This window comes from Stomoxys calcitrans, chromosome 2, assembly GCF_963082655.1.
Source record: "Stomoxys calcitrans chromosome 2, idStoCalc2.1, whole genome shotgun sequence".
Lineage (NCBI taxonomy): Eukaryota > Metazoa > Arthropoda > Insecta > Diptera > Muscidae > Stomoxys > Stomoxys calcitrans.
The window spans coordinates 27,901,758-27,921,222 of record NC_081553.1 but is presented as its reverse complement, the minus strand read 5'-3'; the positions used below and the strand labels follow the sequence as shown (position 1 = coordinate 27,921,222).

At 37.2% G+C, this 19,465-nt stretch overlaps 2 protein-coding genes across 4 annotated transcripts in view; one reads left to right on the top strand and one right to left on the bottom strand.

Moving 5' to 3' along the window:
- LOC106080529 (myosin-2 heavy chain, non muscle) overlaps positions 1-1,908 on the top strand; it is a 103,280-nt gene extending 101,372 nt beyond the window's left edge. Inside the window, exon 8 of one of the 2 annotated variants that reach the window (XM_013241920.2) lies at positions 1,510-1,908. In XM_013241920.2, the coding sequence (XP_013097374.2) occupies positions 1,510-1,673 (164 nt within the window). In that variant the 3' untranslated portion in view covers positions 1,674-1,908. The remainder of the gene's footprint in view (positions 1-1,509) is intronic. The other variant, XM_059362034.1, reaches the window with a different exon arrangement.
- Positions 1,909-9,032: 7,124 nt separating this feature from the next.
- The window catches only part of LOC106080540 (dedicator of cytokinesis protein 1), a 108,449-nt gene continuing 98,016 nt past the window's right edge, over positions 9,033-19,465 (bottom strand). For both annotated transcript variants that reach the window (XM_013241941.2, XM_013241942.2), the window contains 7 exons: positions 19,171-19,444; positions 18,996-19,108; positions 16,986-17,101; positions 16,816-16,899; positions 12,890-12,968; positions 12,648-12,815; positions 9,033-10,177 (listed from right to left, as the gene is read on the bottom strand). In XM_013241941.2, coding sequence (XP_013097395.2) covers positions 9,701-10,177; positions 12,648-12,815; positions 12,890-12,968; positions 16,816-16,899; positions 16,986-17,101; positions 18,996-19,108; positions 19,171-19,444 — 1,311 coding nt within the window. In that variant the 3' untranslated portion in view covers positions 9,033-9,700. The remainder of the gene's footprint in view (positions 10,178-12,647; positions 12,816-12,889; positions 12,969-16,815; positions 16,900-16,985; positions 17,102-18,995; positions 19,109-19,170; positions 19,445-19,465) is intronic.

Here is a 19,465-nt window from a genome sequence, read left to right as displayed (position 1 = left end):
AAGGCATGATAAGTTCGGCCAGGCTGAATCTTGGGAACCCACCACCATGGATTCTGCTAAAAATGTATACAAAACAAATTTTGTTGAAGGGCTTAATCTTATTGTAAATACCAAACTTCGGTACAACCAGCTAAAATCAAAGCTTCCAGGAACCGAACAAGAATGATCGAGAGACCCGTTTATATGGGAGCCATATCAGGTTATAGAGTGATTTGGACCGTGTTTGGTACACTTGTTGGAAGTCATAACTGAACACCATGTACAAAATTTCAGCCAAATCGGATAAAAATTGTGGTTTCCATGGGCTCAAGAAATGAAATCGGGAGATCGGTTTATATGGGAGCTATATCAGGTTATAGACAGATTTGGCCCGTACTTGGCTCAGTTAATGAAAGTCATAACAAAGCACTCAATTTCAAATCGAGCCCTTGGCACAGTCATTGGAAGTCATAACAGAACACCGCATGCAAAATTTCAACCAAATCGGATGAAAATTGCGGCTTGTAAGGGCTTAAGAAGTCAAATCGGGAGATCGGTTTATAAGGGAGCTATGTCATGTTATAGACCGATCTGGACCGTACTGAACACAGTCATTGGAAGTCATAACAGAACACCGCATGTAAAATTTCAGCCAAATCGGACCAAAATTGCGGCTTGTAAGGGCTTAAGAAGTCAAATCGGGAGATCGGTTTATAAGGGAGCTATGTCATGTTATAGACCTATCTGGACCGTACTGAACACAGTTATAGAAAGTCATAACAGAACTTTATGTGCAACATTTCAGCCAAATCGGAGAAAAATACCATGGGCCCAAGAAGTCAAATCGGGAGATCGGTTTATAAGGGAGCTATATCCAAATCTGAACCGATATGGCCCCTTTGCAAAATTTCAAGCGGCTAGCTCTACACGTTCGACCGCCATCGTAATTTCGACGGTTGGATGGACATGTCTAGATCGACTCAGAATGTTGAGACGATCAAGAAGCTATAACAAACGGGCTGACGAAATTAGTATACCCCCATCCTATGGTGGTGGGTAGAATAAAATTAAATATTTAGGTTTATGGTTAAATTATAAGAAACACCTTTTTCATGTATTGTAAGTGGTCCCTAATTGCAATGCTCTTACCCCCCATCTTATGTTCAAATTATTACAAAAATCCCTTTAGCATAAACGAAACTCCAGGTATAGTTGGTAAATATTTTTTTATTTATTTGTTAAAAAAATTTTATATTTTTTGTATTTTTTTGGCCATTAAATTTAGCTTACCCCGTAAAAGTTTATAAAAATCTAGTTAACCCTACTAACAACTAAAATATTAAAAAAAAAACAAAAATTGGTTTAAAAATTTATTTTCCTACTTGAATGATTTGATTTCCAAAAATGAAATTGTAAACTAAAACAAATTGTTTTTGTTGCATTTTGATGTTGTTGTTGCTAATTTTATTTGTTTAAAGAAAATTATTTTTTGAAAACTAAAAACTTCTGTGTTTTATATTTTCCATTTAGGTCTTGACGCTTTAGTGCGTGAATTCAAATCAGGTCGAGTAACATTGAGACGCAATCGTCGTAAAACCCATACCAACGAAGCCCTCCAGGAGATGTTCCAGGTTTTGGAAATCAGCAAAAAACAAAATCGCAATTCCCAAATGTGTGTCGATATGAATTTCTAATACCTTGAAACGACATTAGCGAGAGAATGAAAAAAAGAGAGAGTCAACGAAACGACATGAAATGCTTTAACTTTAAATCCCCTCAATTATTGCTGCCCACACAATTGTATTCTTAACAACAATTATTTTTTTGGACTGTTAGCAAACGCTCAAAGATATTTTACATCACATATGTCATAAACTATACACTTATACACATATATTAAAAAAATATAATTATATATCTTTAATCGAATATTAGGGTGTTACGTTACGAAAAGAAAAACCAAAATTCTCTTCTGCCGGTTGGGATTTTTACAAAAAAAAATTAGGAAAAAAAATTACAAGCTGCGGTCCACATAAAGTGTTTTTAACATCTAGATAAACCATATATGTAAGTCTTCTAAAAAAACAAAGTTTATAACTTTTACGAGACATCCGTCTACACTTTTTGGAAACTTTCTCCTTTTCGACTTTATACGGTGGCTTTTATAGGTTAGAAATACGAAAGCTGAGCAACCACTGGGTGGACTACTCTCTATTTTGTTGCAAACAAATGAAATCAATTTATTTTTTTTCATGCTATTTTTATTATAATATTTGGTTCTTCATTCTGAATGCTATACAGACGGATCCGCTTAATTGAACACCTTTTAATTGAAAAAATCGGTTAATTGCAAAAAATCCCCCGAGCTAAGGACTAAGGACTTTTTAACACATTTCACTCCGCTTAATTGAAAAACCGCTTAATTGAAAATTCGCTTAATTGAAAACCGGCTTAATTGAAATACAAATTTATGTCAAAAAGACACAATTCAAAGATATCAATTCCGTTTAATTGAAAACATTACTTATAAAATTTTTGCGTTTGGTCAACGTTACGATTTAATTAAATGCACTTCCAACTAGCTTCACATCATCTTTTCCTCAATTTATTTTTTCTCATGCTATTTTCATTATAATATTTGGTCTTTCAGTCTGAAGTCGAATCCGCTTAATTGAACACCTTTTAATTGAAAAAATCGGTTAATTGCAAAAAATCACATGAACTAATTAATTTAAAGGACTTTTAACACATTTCACTCCGCTTAAATGAAAAATCGCTTAATTAAAAATCGCTTAATTGAAGAACCGCTTAATTGAAAAAATCGGTTAATTGCAAAAAAAAAATGTATGCCAAAAAGTCGCAATTCAAAGATATGAACTCCGCTTAATTGAAAACATAACTTATAAAATTTTTGCGTTTGGTCAACGTTACGATTTAATTAAATGCACTTCCACCTAGCTTCACATCATCTTTTCCTCGAATCCATTTATAATTCCAGATCTTTTAGTTACAAAGCCTTTAACTTAACCGAAGTTCTGCTAATGGAAAACATTCATAATTCTATAAACTTTGGTTAATTGAAACGAAATTTCAATTATCCGGACTTCGCATAACTGAAAACATCGGATAATTAAAGCGGATTCCACTGTAAACAATATTTAAATTGAACCCACCTTTTAAATATACCATGTCTTGTAATTTTCTTGTTTGAATTTTCCTAACCGGTCGGAGCCCCACCTCAAGTGCCTTTACTAATTTTAAAATTTATACATTTTTTTTACGAAACACCCTAATACATACACATGTATTTTATATACACAAAATTATTAAAAAAATTTTTTAATTTACTTATATATGAAATTTCTATTTACTTATTTACCAAATTTTACAAAAATACACTAACTAAATTGTTATTTGTTAATTTTTGATGTGTTCTAACGAAAAGTATTTTTTTCAATGATTTTTGAATACGCTTTAATATTTTTTTTGCTTTTTTTTATATTCCCATAATATATTTTTTATTATTATGTTTATTGTATTTACAAATACATACAATTATTACTACCAATTATTACTAAAAATTTTTCAATTTTTCTTTGTATTGATATCAATAAAATAATAATACCATATTTACTACAACAGAATTGATTTTTTTATATTGAAAAAAGAGTAAGATAAAAAGTGTGTGAATTAAGGCTGGCGAACCACCCTAATGTTATTGAAATAGTGTATTTTGCTCAAGTTTATCTTATGTCCAGTTCAGGAACTTTGGTGGGGTGCATTAAGCGAAATCTGGTATTACGTGGATTAGGATTGTCTGCACTTATTTTGTGCGTTAGTTATAGTCACTGGTTACAAGCCGGTCGCACCTTCAGCATGCTGGTGCTATTTTGTAGACGATGCAAAGTGTATTGAAATTACAATGAAATGTTTTTGCACTCTAAATTTTACAGCGAATATCAGGCCTAGAGCTAGCAAACTATCGATAATCGCAACATTTAATATTTTCGATGGGTTTAATAATAAATATCGATACTATCGTTAATTTCCCATCACTTATATTTCAAACTGTGGGGTGCATGGTAGTACGAGTAGGATTGTCTGCACATGCGTTGTGTGCTAGTTGTAGTCCTAGTTGTAGGTGATTTTGATTGTGCAAAAAGAAGTGTAGCATTTTTTCGACATATTGCACTGAAATCGAAATTTTGTATTCGTTTGTACAAAAAAATATGTTACCACACCACCGGGTGTAGTGTTCGTTTGTAATGTTGCCTACAGAGAGTGGAAAAATGTTGCATTTCTTACACCTTGCCGAATCCACGTTGGAGAATAGGTCTGTTTGCGTACTTTTCTAGTAAAAATTTGCCAGTAAATATTTGTAGGAGAGTAAGACTTTAAAAAATTTGCAAGCAAAAGTACGCCAACGACTTTCAATGAAAACTTGCAGAACAACAGCTGATTTTTGTTTTGGTTGGTTTTTGGCGATACTTGTGAGGTATTTTTCTTAGATAAACGGCAATTTATTGACCCGAGAGTGACAAGGCTAGAAGAGCAGCCATTCGTCCTATCCGTGCCGCTGGGCAGCTACCGATGTGTGGTAGATGGGCATTGTGATTCCGCTACTAAAACCTGGAAAGGACACTAGCAAGGGAGAGTTGTACAGACCGATCTCCTTTCTCTCATCAATAGCCAAGTCTGATCACTCAGGTTCGGTGTTGGACGAAGTTACGAATGTTATCCGTGGCGCCATGTCATCCCTGACGTTCAGCCCCGACGGAATCTCTGCACTAATGCTAAAAAAATGAGGATTTGCCGAGAATCGAGTAATTTACAACTGTCCTCAACCCGTCTTTGAACACTCTTATAGTAGCCGCTGTCGGAAGATGGGCAGAATAATCCCCGCTACAGATGGAGAGTCGTACAGACCGATATCCCTTCTCTCACCAGTAGCCAAGACGCTTGGGGGACCACTCCTCCCGAATTTCCATTCGCTGAGCATCAGCTTCGATTTCGACAACAACTGCAAGGAGTTCCCCATGGCGGGGTGATATATATGCGGCACTGTTTAATCTCTACCTGCAAATGCGAATTTGCCCATGAACATTCCATTAAGCAACAGGGACAAACTTCTCACATATCAATGAATGCTGTCCGATTCAAATTTAAGTTCAATAGTAAGGAACCTCCGAACTGCATTCCGCTGTGTGACACCTCTTTAGGGGAAAAATTTTTACATGGTTGTTAACCATTTCTTCAAAATGGCATAGTACCTCACAAATGTTGCAGGCATAAGGAGAGAGAGCGTTCAGCGTCATAGGCGGACATGCTAACCTCTGCGCTACGGTGGCTTCCGCAGACGAACTTGGCATCAGGTCCCCATCCATTGTAGACAACTGCGTCTTCCTCAACGAACTTGCCGCTTATTTCGCTGCAAGAGATTTGAGGATATCTACCACCAATGAGTTGGGACCTAATGACGGCATTCGAAAACGTATTCGTTTTTGCTTCGAACAAATTGTCGATACGAAAACATATTCGGATCACGGCATTCGATCGAAATGTTTGCTACCATTTTGTACAGCGTTGCCAGTATCAAAAAGCGAATTAGAATCAAAATAAATAGGAAAATTTAGTCGGCGGCAGAAAATAAAATTAATATTACTTTGTTTTGGAAATCTAAATGCAAAAATTATTTTTTATTGTGGTGTAGTTGGTGGATCTTTCTCCTAAGAAGACAGAATCAACGATATTATGGCCGAACAGAGTAAATTCCTGCAGCTTTTTGATATTTTGCGCATCGATATATGCATGTGGTTGTTTTTGGAAATGTATGAAGAGGTGCAAAAGGCAAGTGAGTTTATGTACGTGCAAAAAAAGTTTTCTGGCCGATAGCTATATCAATGTTAAAATCATTTGACCATTAGAAGCGTCCAAAAGAAATTAGAAAACGGCTACCTGGTGCGATAGTGGCAGTAATACTTCTTCTTCTTCTAAAGAAAGATTCTTCTAAAAAGAATCATAAGTGCTGCATCGATTGAAAACGACTATGACAAGGTGCGCAATTTTTTATGATTTTTGGTCCTTTTCATTAAGTTGAACAAAAACGTTTTTTGTTATTTAATTCTTGTTGAATTTGGCAAAAATAGTTTATAAATCTTTCTTTATAGCAAACTAACCGAACAGGACCCGCTCCGCTGTGCCTTCTTTAACTCTCTAATAACGCCGTTCGGACTAGGCGATAAAAAAAATGTCCCTTACCATTGAGTTGAAACACTTGGCTCCAAAATTAGATATCATATTCGTTTTCTACTCTCAAATACCTTTCATTTGAGTCCCATATTGTCATAATGGGTCAAATAACCCATTTGAAAAGCGCCACCTACTCTTGAACTCAAATTTTAATGTCATATTCGTAATATACTCCCTAATACCTTTCATTTGAGTCCCATATATCCATGGTCGGCTAATATGCCCATTTGGGGGTGGGCGACCTCCTATTGCTTGGACCTAATGTTTTATGCCATATTTGTAATCTACTGCCTAATACTTTTCATTTGAGTCCCATATTGATATGAAGTTCGAATATATCTGTTTAAAGGAGTTTTGGTGTTGGGGAGGGGCCCTGCTGGTTTAGTTGAACCCAAATTTGAATACCATATTGGTTTCCTGGTCTTCAATACCTTTCATTTGATAACCTTGTTGTGCCCATCGGACCACTTTCGGATATGGGTGGCGTTTTTGCGGTAGAGGGGAGGGTCCGCCTCCACCCGATATCTTAAATTATGTAGCCTATGTTTCCTTCCACACAAACGTACACAATCTATGAAAATTGTAAGAAAATCGGTTCAGCCAAGTCTCATAGAGTCATAATGGATCTAATACTTCTCCTATACTTCGATCTGATTATGTATGCCATATTCAAAATCTACTCCCGAATACCTTTCATTTGAGCCCCATATTGAAATGAACGTCCAATATGTCTGTTTGGGGCAGTTTTGGGGTTGAAGCGGCCCGATGGGTACTTAGACTCAAATTTTAATACCATATTCGTATTCTACTCTCCAATACTTTTCATTTGATACCTATATTGTCCCGATCGGTCCACTTTTGATTTCGGGTTATGTTTTTGGCATTAGGGGGAGGGTCCGTCCCCCTTCCGATACAGAAAAATTATGTTTCCTTCCTATCCGTGATTGCCCATTTTCGGCGTTTTTGTGGGGGTGGAGTCACCCCTATACTTTGACTTGAATTTGTATGCCAGATTCGTTATTTACTCCCGAATACTTTTCATTTGATACCCAAGTCCGTATCGGTCCACTTTTGATTTTGGGTGGTGTTTATGAGGTAACGGTGGAGGGTCCGCCCCCCTCCGTTATCAATAAATTATAAAGCCTATTCCTACTTCCTGACCATATTTGTAATCTACTCCCGAATACTTTTCATTTTGTCCCATATTGTCATGATCGTCAAATAAACCTATTATAAGGGGTTTTGGGGTTAGGGCGGCCCCCACTGTACTTGGACCCAACTTTTATTGTGAAATTCGTACTCTACTCTTGAATACCTTCCATTTGAATCGGTTATTGTCCCGATCGGTCCACTTTTATTTTAAGGTAGTACTTTTAGGGTAAGGGGGAGGGTCCGCCATCCTCCCGATATCAATAAATTATATAGCCTATGTTTCCTTTCAGACCATCCTACACAATCTGTAAAAATTTCAAGATAATCGGTTCAGCCGGTTTTTGAGTCTATACGAAACAAACAAGCAAACCGACAAACAAACACAAATTGAATTTTATATTAAGATTGACAAAGAACACAACTAAAAATTTACGTTTTTGCATTCTTATAGGTTCAAAAAAAGCGTAAACAAATCAAAAGAAATCCTTTTCGATGTCAACAGAGCAATCGAAAATTATTTCGATAAAAAGAAACTCGATTTCCACTCTCGTGATTCGAAAAATTTACACTTCGATTGAAAAATCTCTAAATCAAATGCCGTGATTAGGCCCTTGAATATTGAAATCGGTGGAGAAACGATTCCGACCATCAGGTGTCCCAAAATTCTTGGTGTAACCTTTGACCGCTCTTACACATTCATTCTACCCCCATTCCACAGCAATTTTCGATAAAGTCAAATATAGAAACAAAGTCCTCACGCGTCACTTGCCGGCAGCTCTTGGTGTACTGACAGCTGCCTCAACTCCTACAGAGCAAGGATTGATGGTAAAGTGCAGGATCTGTGTCCGGTTTGTGGGCTGGGAGCACACCTTACCTGTTTAACTGCCCAGCTAGTCCCACTTGACACAAACCAAGATCCCTCTGGACCCAACCCACCTTAATCGCAGAGTTCCTGGATCTTTAATCTCAACAGAGCCAAGCAGAGGAATGATATACGAAAGAACAACAACCTCATAAACCCATTACCTTGCGACCCATACAAATTTAAGTAATTAAAACACCAATTATCTCATATTATTTATATTTGTATAAACATTAAATTTATTCTAAAAAAACTGTACTTAATACACACATAAAATCCTATATGTGTATGTTATTATGTAGGTAGTATTATTATGGGGTGCGTGTATACACTTACATATAAAATCTTTGGCCATTTATTAAATAAAGATCCAAAATTAAGACTTAATTACAGAGACACAAAAGGAGACACATACTACAATACAAGTATACTCTCCATATTAACGATGACAAATTGACATACATACATCAAGTAACGGTACTCGTCGTAACAATAGATAGGTTAATGAGCATTACTCTAATGAAATTGAGAAAAAATAAAAGATGATTGCTGAATATCGAGTTAAAAAATTAAAAATAAAATTTTTATTGCTTTTGTTAAAAATATATAAAATTTTGATTTAAAAACATTTCATATATTGCCCATGGTTAATTTTTACTTTATATTTTGATTTGTTTTGTTAAAAAAAATTTATATAAATTGCATTATAATTGAATATCGTTTTCGATAAAGGGATAGTAATCATCGAAAAATTCGTTTAATTTTTTTTTTTCATTAATTGACTTATCGATTTGTTTTTTTTTTGCAAAACATTTGCTACAGAATTTGTTTTTGTATCGTTTGGTTGCTATTCAGATTTTGTGGCACTTTTTGTTTAATTTTCATTTTAGTTGTGCGTTTGTTTGCCTTATAAATAACGAATACTGAGTTCATGTTCAGTAAAGTTTGGTTTCTTGTCGTAATTAATGCTAAAACAAAGTAGTGTATTATGACTAAAATTAATTCAAGAAAGAGCCTAATTTACAATTATACCATCATTTTTGTTTTCTTTAGAATGACACAATTACAGTTTCTTTAAAAAAAAAAATTATATATAGGAAGACTTTTATGGAAATTAAATAAAGTTTGCATGGTTTTTTGAAAATGTGGATTTTCTCATCAGCTCGTTCGTCGAGTTGGATAGTTAGTTGGGTAAATGTAAGTAATATCATATAAAAGTATTTAATATAAATTATAAAATAAAAAATAAAAATTTTTGAATATCGCATTTTGTTTCTTCACCATCTTTTTGATTTTGTGTGTGTGTGTGTGTATGTGTTAGTTTGTTTTTTGGCACTTGTTTACTTTCTTTTCCATTCCTTTGCACCCCTCCTTTGGGGTTTCTTTAATTGTGGCAATCGTTTTTGTTTTCTATTCAAATGAATTATGGCTTAGTGCTCCCTCAGTTTTGCTTCTGTTTCATGGAATGTGTTTGCTATTCCTCGATGGCTTTGGCGGTGGCGTTGGTGGCCTCTTCTTATCATCGTTCGCCAGTGCTGAGGTTATAATAAAATTTTTGGTTTCAACATATTCATAGGATGTATTCACAATACTGGTGGAGGTGGAACAAGATGTCGTACGTGTTATTGTCCCATTGGGACTTAGGGCACCGCCCAATGAAAATGAATTGGAATTCCAATCCAAAGTATAGTTGAGACTAGAGAAATCTGTGGAATCTCTGGTTTTTGCTGGCAACGGAGGTGGTATCAGATCTTCTTCAGATGTCGAATCGGTGGTATCAACTGAGTTACGATTACTACTATCGGCACCCGACAGAGAATGTGTATCGGCCGCCGAAAAGCCTTTCATGCTGGCAGTGGGTGTAGCTATGCTGGCGGGCCTTGAGAGACGTCTTTCTTTTTCCTTCTCCGAACGCAAGGGGCGTTTCGATGTGAGCTATAATAGAGACAAAAAGCTGTGCGTTAATAAAGAAACATTTGGTAAACCCCTATAGCAAAGAATGACGATATATTGCAAATTTTGCCCATGAACATTCCACTAAGGAACAGGGGCAAACTTCTCACATATCAATGAATGCAGTCCGATTCAAGTTTAAGCTCAATGATAAGGGGCCTCATTTTTATAGCCGAGTCCGAACGGCGTGCCCCAGTACGACACCTCTTTGGAAAGAAGTTTTACATGGCATAGTACCTCACAAATGTTGCCAGCATTAGGAGAGGAAAACCACCGCTTAATTTTTTTTCTAATGGTCTCGTCAGGATTCGAACCCAGACGTTCAGCGTCATAGACGGACATGCTAGCCTCTGCGCTACGGTGGCCTAGCTACAGTTTAAAAGCATCAAAAATATAAACTGATCATATGGGTGGTTGTTGTTGTAGCATACGGTATACGGTACGTATAACCGACTGCCATAGGATTGCAGTCCCTCGCCTGGAGTCCCTACGTCTGTCTGCCTGTACGTCACTTCCTGTTGTTGGAACAGTGTGATGTGTCAAATGAAAACACCTATTAAGGAAATCACCTATCGGATGAAAAATGCTCCTTTTATAAGCTCAGTACTCCATATCGGGAAAACGGTCTATATAGCTGCTATATCTAAATATGGTCCGATCTGGACGATATTCAACGAAAGGGTTAATAGGGGTACCATATCTCGCTGTGCCAAATTTCATCCAAATCGGATGAAAAATGGTCATTTTATAGGCTCATTACTCTATATCGGGAGATCGGTCTATATGGCAGCTATATCCAAATATGGTCCGATCTGGACCACATTTGACAGGAATGGGTAGGGGTTTACCAGAACACACTGTGCCAAATTTCATCGAATTCGGATAATAAATGGTCTTTTATGGCCTCAATACCATATATAGGGAAATCGGGCGGTCGGTCTAAGGGCAGCTATATCCAAAACTAGTGCGATCTGAACAACACCACAGAAATGGGTTGGTGTCTTCCAGAACTCACTGTGCCAAATTTCATCGAAATCGGATGAAAAATAACAATTTTATTGCCTCAAGACTTTAGGACTGGAGATCGGTCTATATAGCGGCTATATATAACTAAAATCCGATTTTATGAGATCAGAAGATCAGGTTTATATACAAAGAATACGAAATCATAAAAAATTACAATGCGGCGCTTAAAAAAAACCCAACGGGCTCATTTTGTTTAGGTCTTAACTGGAGCGCCAATATTTTCAAGCTGTGGTCTACTGCCAAAAAACACATTTAAACCAGAAGGTTACATGGAAGTAACTGATCCCGCAAGATGCGCCATGTTTTTCAAACGTCAATTTATTAAGCATGACGAGAGTGTGGGTAAGAAGTAGAGCCATTTGTCCCACCCGTTGCGGCAAACCAGAGTATTTCTGGCTCGATCCGGCAGATGTAGCCGCCTAAACTCCTACAGCACGAGGACTGATGCCAACGTGCAGGATGTGTGTCCCTATTGTGACCTAACCCACACCTCACCTGTTTAACTACCCAGCCCGACACAATGGACTCAGTCGCAGAGTTCATGGATCTAGATATTCAACAGAACCCAGCAGGCGAAAGGCAATAGCTATCCCGGCTCGGGATAGCTGTGAGCATCACACAGGCTGGAACTTTGAGCTTCAATTTGTGTGGTGTCCATAGCTGCCACGAAAAGCTTAGTTACCAGCTACCGGTCGCGTGCAAAGGATAGTGAAATGCTCCATATGGAGTAGCTGCAACTGCAGTCGCGGTATAGAGTGGATGGTCTCAGTGAGAGGTCGGGTGGCACCAGTTCTTGCATAGGTACTGAGTGCTTATGATGCTCGATAAAACAAGGTGAGTTTTGGCGCCTTTAAATATCCAATTGCTACAATGATCTCGCGGCGATCGGTCCTTTGGACCGGAACAAGCTTGCTCACCTGCATGAGCTTGACGAATGCCGTGTTTTATTTACCCATTAAGCGGATTTTCTCGCTTAGTTTATATGCCGCCTACTATCGCTGTTTATTAAAACATACGGTGTTATCATTCAATTTGAATGACAAAACTGAAAGAAGAAGAACGCAACATATTCAATGATTAAACGTTCTGGAATGCATACATTGTTTAGCATTTTAATCAAATCATATTTATGAACTCCGAGAAACATTTATTTAATATTAAAATTACTTATTTTGTTTTTTTGATATTTGATTATTTTGGATGTGTGTCAGTGCTGACAACGTTTGAAGTACAAAGCATTTGGCGGGAAAACCATTCTATTTATCCACAAACTAGCGAATCCGCTAGACTGGTAAATAAAACGACCCAGATGATCGCTATATCCGCATACATATAAATATGGCTACAACAACACTCTTTTAGAGCATGGCTTCCTTAAGTTTTGTGAATATGGCCGTTAATATTTCAATTTATTATTGCTACTTACCTCTTCAGTTAATACTTTAGGATCTGCGGTCTTCGAACACAATGATGTATTAGAGGCCGATATTATCGATGTATTGGAATCCCTTTCAGGCGTTGAGGTTATGGTAGTCAAAGGCGTGGTATACCATTGACTATTGGCAACCGGCAAGCTTAAAGTATCACGATCCAACTGAAATTTTATTAAATAACCATCGAAAATTAGCTCTTAGATGTTCCTTCTTATAAACTGTACAACTAACTTACCTTCTTTATAGATCTTCGTTTCGAGGGCGTCTTATCTTTCGTTTTACTTTTCGTACTAGGTGAATGACCTAAAGTGGGTCTATACATTGATAACAGAAATAAACAAAACGGAAAAAAGAAACATATAACAAACAACACAACAACAAATAAAGCAAAAATATATATAATACATATTTAAAAAAAAACAGAAGGGCCATATAACAACAAAAATTTTCATTAAAAAAAATAACAAAAAAAAATAGAGGGAGCTGACAACATAGTATTTACAGTAATGAAAATACTACATAAAAATTAAATTTTTAAACTACAAGGGTAAAGTTCATAACAAATCATGGCAAACAACATGAAATGGGGAAATGTACAAAAAAGGGGAAACGTTGTGATAAGGACTTATTAATATCTGTGTAGAAGAAATAAATTATTATCAAAACAGCTCAAGAGAGATCCATACATTTTTAAATCATAATTACCTTTTTATTGTTATTTATTTCTAATATTTTACTTAGAAAATGCAGAATTAGCACTCAATTTGTGTTCAATGGCAACCTTGGCTGTTATATGTTTGCCCTAAAGCCTAGTACTGACTTCGAGTTTTCGCCCGAATAGTTTTGACAACTGTTCGGGCACTATAAAAAACAACATGTTGCTAGCAACATTGTAAAATTTCGTAGATTTTTGATGTACATGTCTATTGAATGCAGCGAACAATGACAGTCATCTGTTTACAAAAATTGTTAGTTTAAATTTTTTAAGAAATGTAGTCTTTTTATTTTGTTTAGAGATATTAGGGATATGAAAGACACGACACCCGACCAGAAGTCTATGTGACTCCGTAATCCCTACGAGTTCAGTAAAAACCTCTACTCCAGTGCCCTCTGCTCCGTGTATATAGAGGGACCAGAGAAGTTCGGGGCGCCGCCGACCCAAAGCTTCCTCTCCGAGAAGACAAACTCCAAGTCACCACCTACGAAAGATCAGTTTGCCAGTGCCAATGCCATGTAGTCGCCCCACGAAGCCATCGGCCTACCGCAGAACAAACGAATGCCCAAAATCCGAAGAGCCCGAGTTCCTGACTCTCTCGGTCAGAAGACTGTACTCAACGCAACGTCCTCCACGTACAAGTGCAAAGGTCTCAGATCAAGAATGGCATTCAGTGCTGCTCTTGGAGCACACCTCGTCGCCCGCTTTATCAGCACCGTCATTAAAACAATCGTAACTTACTCACTCACAGCGTACCCGGGACTTATGTACTCCGAAATCCTGGCAGGAGGCAAGGGTGGTATTTATACCCAAGCCCGGCAAGGCAAGTTATGCGACACCAAAGGCCTACAGGCCTCTAAGCCTTACGTCCTTTCTACTCAAAACCAAGGAACTCATTGTCGACACCATGATAAAGATTAGGACATCCAGCGAACTGCTCAAATATAAACAGCATGTCTATGTCAAGGGAAGGTCGGTGGAGACTACCCTGCACGAGGTGGTGCATAAAATAGAAGAATCCCTCGATGCCAAAATGTACACCGGTATGCATTTACATCGCGGTACGCGGTATGCATTAACATCGAGGGGGCGTTTAACAATCTGAGAATCACGGTCAGTAATAACTTACTTCCTAAAAGATGCATTACGGTAGGCCTGGGATCTGTGAATCTTAGAACATGGGTCAGCAGAGGAACACCTCAAGGACTTGTACTATCTCATCTACATTTGGAATATAGCCATTAACAATTATTGTCTCTGGAAAAAAGGTTTAAAAGTGGTCGAGTATGCTGATAATGTGACAATTGAGGTTTGTGGAAGTTTCCCAGCATTCTTAGAGATATCTTCAAGAAGGTCTACGTGCGACAGCGAAACCAGTTATCGAAAGTGGTGTAGGCGTAAATCCGTTCAAGACAGAAGTAGGTTTTTTAGCAGGAGATACAAGTCACTTACATTGACATCTGTCTTCTTGGGAGGAGAGAATGTTCCATCATCTGAAAGCACAAAATAACTGGGTGTTTGGCTAAACCGGAAATTTAACTCCAAATCCAACATTTTGGAAAATGCAAAAAAGTCAACTCTAGCCCTATACACCTGCAAGAGGGCTTTGGGCAGCAGTTGGCGGTTTGAACCGCGTGCCATGCACTTGGTATATACTGCAGTTGTTAGACCTATAATGTTATAAGGTGTTGTGGTCTGTTGGATGCGCGCTTCAATGCCTCTGGACATCGTGGCTAGACGAATTGCTGCGACCACTGCTGTGAGGTTAAGGGAGTTTTTCCTTTGGTCATGCGGCGCCACTATGTTATTCTTGACACTATGCTATTCTTGATACAAATCTCAGTTTCCCAGGCATTATGGACGGCCTGAGCCGCTTATTAATAAAAAGTACTGTATTCCATTCCTGATTGAATCTATTGGAACTACAATATCACTGGCAATAAAACTAGCATAGACTTCTACACGGATGGCTTTGAACTTAAAACTACCAGTTTGTGGAAAAATTTGTTTTTCGCTTGGTTGACAGTCATATGATAACAATGATGTCAACATATAAGTGTTTTCTACCAAAACAAGGCTTTACACGCCAAATAAAAATGTTTAATTACAATTAAACAAATTAGCAACACAGTTGGAAACATTGTGAGATTTCACAAAATGTAATTTTCCGCGCAATCGAAAAATGTTGCTAAACATCAACATCAGGTTCGTATTTAAGGCTGCGTCCCAATTGATATCAAAGTTGTAGGGTTTGTAAAAATATGACGTTTGGTGTGGTGAATAATTATTGAGCAGCGCAGGGGCTAACAGGATTTTTGACAAAAGCAAAGCAAATTTTGACGTTTACAGAAAAGAGTTCTATGTTGCTAATTGTGAACAGATAAGCAGGTCTAGTTTAATTTGTGAGTGGCGTTTAACGATGATTTTGATAAAAAAAATATTATATTTTGATATTGCGATTTGAAAATTTATGATAAATGCTTAACTGTTGAAATTGTATTTATTTGAGACAACATACGTGAAATATTTATTGGTCGGCATCAGCAACCGAATGATAGCTGATAAATGTTAATAAAATTTTGGTAATGCCTAATTCCCAAGTATTTAGTTGTTAAGTTTACTAAACAAGTCATGGGTGATTTTCAATAAATGCTGTTTATTTATTCATGCTGACACGGTGGCCGAAGCGCTGAAAAGCTACCGAATGAAGGTAGTCCTTGGAAAACGACCTCCACCTATTGCACCTAAATAAACTTACTCCCCCGGCAAACTAAAGTAGCTTTGTTCTTTGTGCTCCTACAGAGGAAGCAACATGTTGGAATTATTTCGTAAAATGAACTTAGTACTGCTTATATACCCTCCACCATGGATCGCATGCAAAATTTCAGCCAAATCGGATAAGAATGGCGCTCTCTAGTGACTCAAGAAGTCAAGATCCAAGATCGGTTTATATGGCAGCTTTATCAAAGCATGGATCGAATATAGATTTACAATCCCAACCGATCTACACTAATAAAAAGTATTCGTGCAAAATTTCAAGCGGCTAGCTTTACTCCTTCGAAAGTTAGCGTGCTTTCGAGAGACAGACGGACGTACGGACATGGCTAGTTGGACTTAAAACTACATGACGATCAAGAATATATATGCATTATGGGGTCTCAGAGGAATATTTCGAAGAGTTACAAACAGAATGACTAATTTAGTATACCCCCATCCTATGGTGGAGAATATAAAAAATTCGTTTTGACACTTGTTCCGGCGCAAACTCGAAGTCGGTACTAGGCTTAAGCCAGAAATCGGTTTGTTCTGTGTAAAATAATAACGAATGGGCCTTTTGTTTATTTAATTAATACATTCTATTTAATTATTATTTATTATTTTTATTTTAAAGACAAGATTACTCTTCTTGAGCAGTTTCTTAGGATTTCTCAGGATTTCATAAATACCTTGGATTGAAAGTAAAGCCAAAAGTGGATTTAATGGAATTTGTTTGTGGCCGCATTGACGAAGTTGATTTTGAAAGACCGCTACTGCAAATTTAAAATAAATTATGCAACGCTTTAGATTTGTAAACTTAAAAAAAAATTATAATTAAAATTGCAAGAGCAAAACTTACTCTGAAGAACCCATGCTGGTTTCTGAAAGACGATTACTATTGTCAAACATGGTGGGTAAGAAAGAATTATTGCGCCGCATTATAACAGAATCGCGATCTAGCTTAAGATCACAGGTCTAGAAGAAAATAAAATGTATAAAACATTATACAGATTTAACAAATAGGCAAAATAAAAAAAACAAGTAAAAAGGCGTTAAGTTCGGCCGGGCCGAACTTTGGATACCCATCACCTCGGGTATGTACGTAAACCACCTTCCATCAAAATTCGGTGAAAATTTCATACCTTATACTCATATACCTCATACCGATCTGAACTATATACGACACGGATGTCGAAAAGCCGAACATAAGTCACTGTGTCAAATTTCAGTGAAATCGGATTATAAATGCGACTTTTATGGGGCCAAGACTTTAAATCGAGATATCGGTCTACATGGCAGCTATATCCAAATCTGGACCGATTTGGGCCAAGTTGCATAAACATGTCGAAGAGCCTAACACTAAGCACTGTCCCAAATTTCGGCGAAATCGGACAATAAATGCCTCTTTAATGGGCCCTAAACCTTAAATCCAGAGATCGGTCTATATGGCAGATATATTCAAATCCGGACCGATCTGGGCAAAATTGAAGAAGGACGTCGAAGAGCCTAACCAAACTCACTGTCTCAAATTTCAGCGACATCGGATAATAAATGCCTCTTTTATGGCCCCAAAACCTAAAACCTAGATATCGGTCTATATGGCAGCTATATCCAAATCTTGACCGATCTGTGCGACATTGCAGAAGTATGTCAAGGGGCTTAACTTAACTCACTGTTCCAAATTTCGGGGACATCGGGCAATAAATGAGCATTTTATGGGCCCAAAACCATAAATCAAGAAATCGGTCTATATGGCAGCTATATCCAAATTTGAACCGATCTGGACCAAATTGAAGAAATATGTCAAAGGGCCTAACACATCTCACTGTCCCAAATTTCAGCAAAATCGGATAATGAATGTGGCTATTATGGACCTTACACCATAAATCGGAGGATCGATCTATATGGCAGCTATATCCAAATCTGGACCGATCTGAGCCAAATTAACAAAGGATGTCGATGGGCCTTACACAATTCACTGCCCCGAATTTCATCAAAATCGGATAATAAATGTGGCTTTTGTGGGCCTAAGACCGTAAACCGGAGGATCGGTCTATATGGCAGCTATATCCAAATCTCAACCGATCTGGACCAAATTAAAGAAACATGTTAAAGGGCCTAAGACAACTCACTGTCCCAAATTTCAGCGAAATCGGATAATAAATGTGGCTTTTATGGGCCTTAGACCCTAAATCGGAGGATCGGTCTATATGGCAGCTATATCCAAATCTGTACCGATCTGAGCCGAATTGACAAATGATGTCGAAGGGCCCAACACAACTCACTGCCCCAAATTTCAACAAAATCGGATAATAAATGTGGCTTTTATGGGCCTAAGACCCTAAATCGGCGGATCGGTCCACATGGGGGCTATATGAAGATATAGTCCGATATAGCCTATCTTCGAACTTAACCTGCTTATGGACAAAAAAATACTTTTTGCAAAATTTCAGCTCAATATCTCCATTTTTAAAGACTGTAGCGTGATTTCAACAGACAGACGGACGGACATGGCTAGATCGTCTTAGATTTTTACGCTGATCAAGAATATATATACTTTATAGGGTCGGAAATGGATATTTCGATGTGTTGCAAACGGAATGACAAAATGAATATACCCCCATCCTTCGGCGGTGGGTATAAAAACTCGCTTGCAGTTGCTCTAGAAGTGAAAATCGGGCGATATATATATGGGAGCTATATACAAATGTGAACCGATTTTTATGAAATTCACCAGAAGTATTGAGAGTCATAAGAAAATCCTTCTTCTCAAATTACGAGAGAATCGGTTATTTACACTTATTAACCTAACTTAAAACAATTATTTTTATAAGAATATCATTGGAAAATAATTTTACAATTTTCTTACCCTTTTGCCATATTTAGATTCTATATTTGCTTGCATATCAGCAAAACAGGTTTCCATGCGTTCATGGAATAATTTAAGACTTTCTGGTGCCTTTTGTTTATGCAGTGCAATGGCTAAAAATATAAATTATTTATTAAAAACTATTATTAAAATAATGTATTGCAAATATCCTTACCAATATCCAATAGTGGTATTTGCGCAGCTATTAAGTCCTTCAATTCATCTACTAAATCCTTATCATCCGGATGATCTTCCAGATATTCCGTCGTGAGGAAGGCATCTTCGTATTTACCGGAACCACCCATAACTGCGGGATCAACAATGCCATTGATTTTCATACTTAGCTGATTTACGGGTAAAGTTTCATCATTTTTATGGGCTATAATCAAGTTACGAATATCTTTGTTTGTTGATTTCATAGTTTCGACAGCCAATTCAAGGGGAGAAATCTGTAAGGATTTTTAAAATTC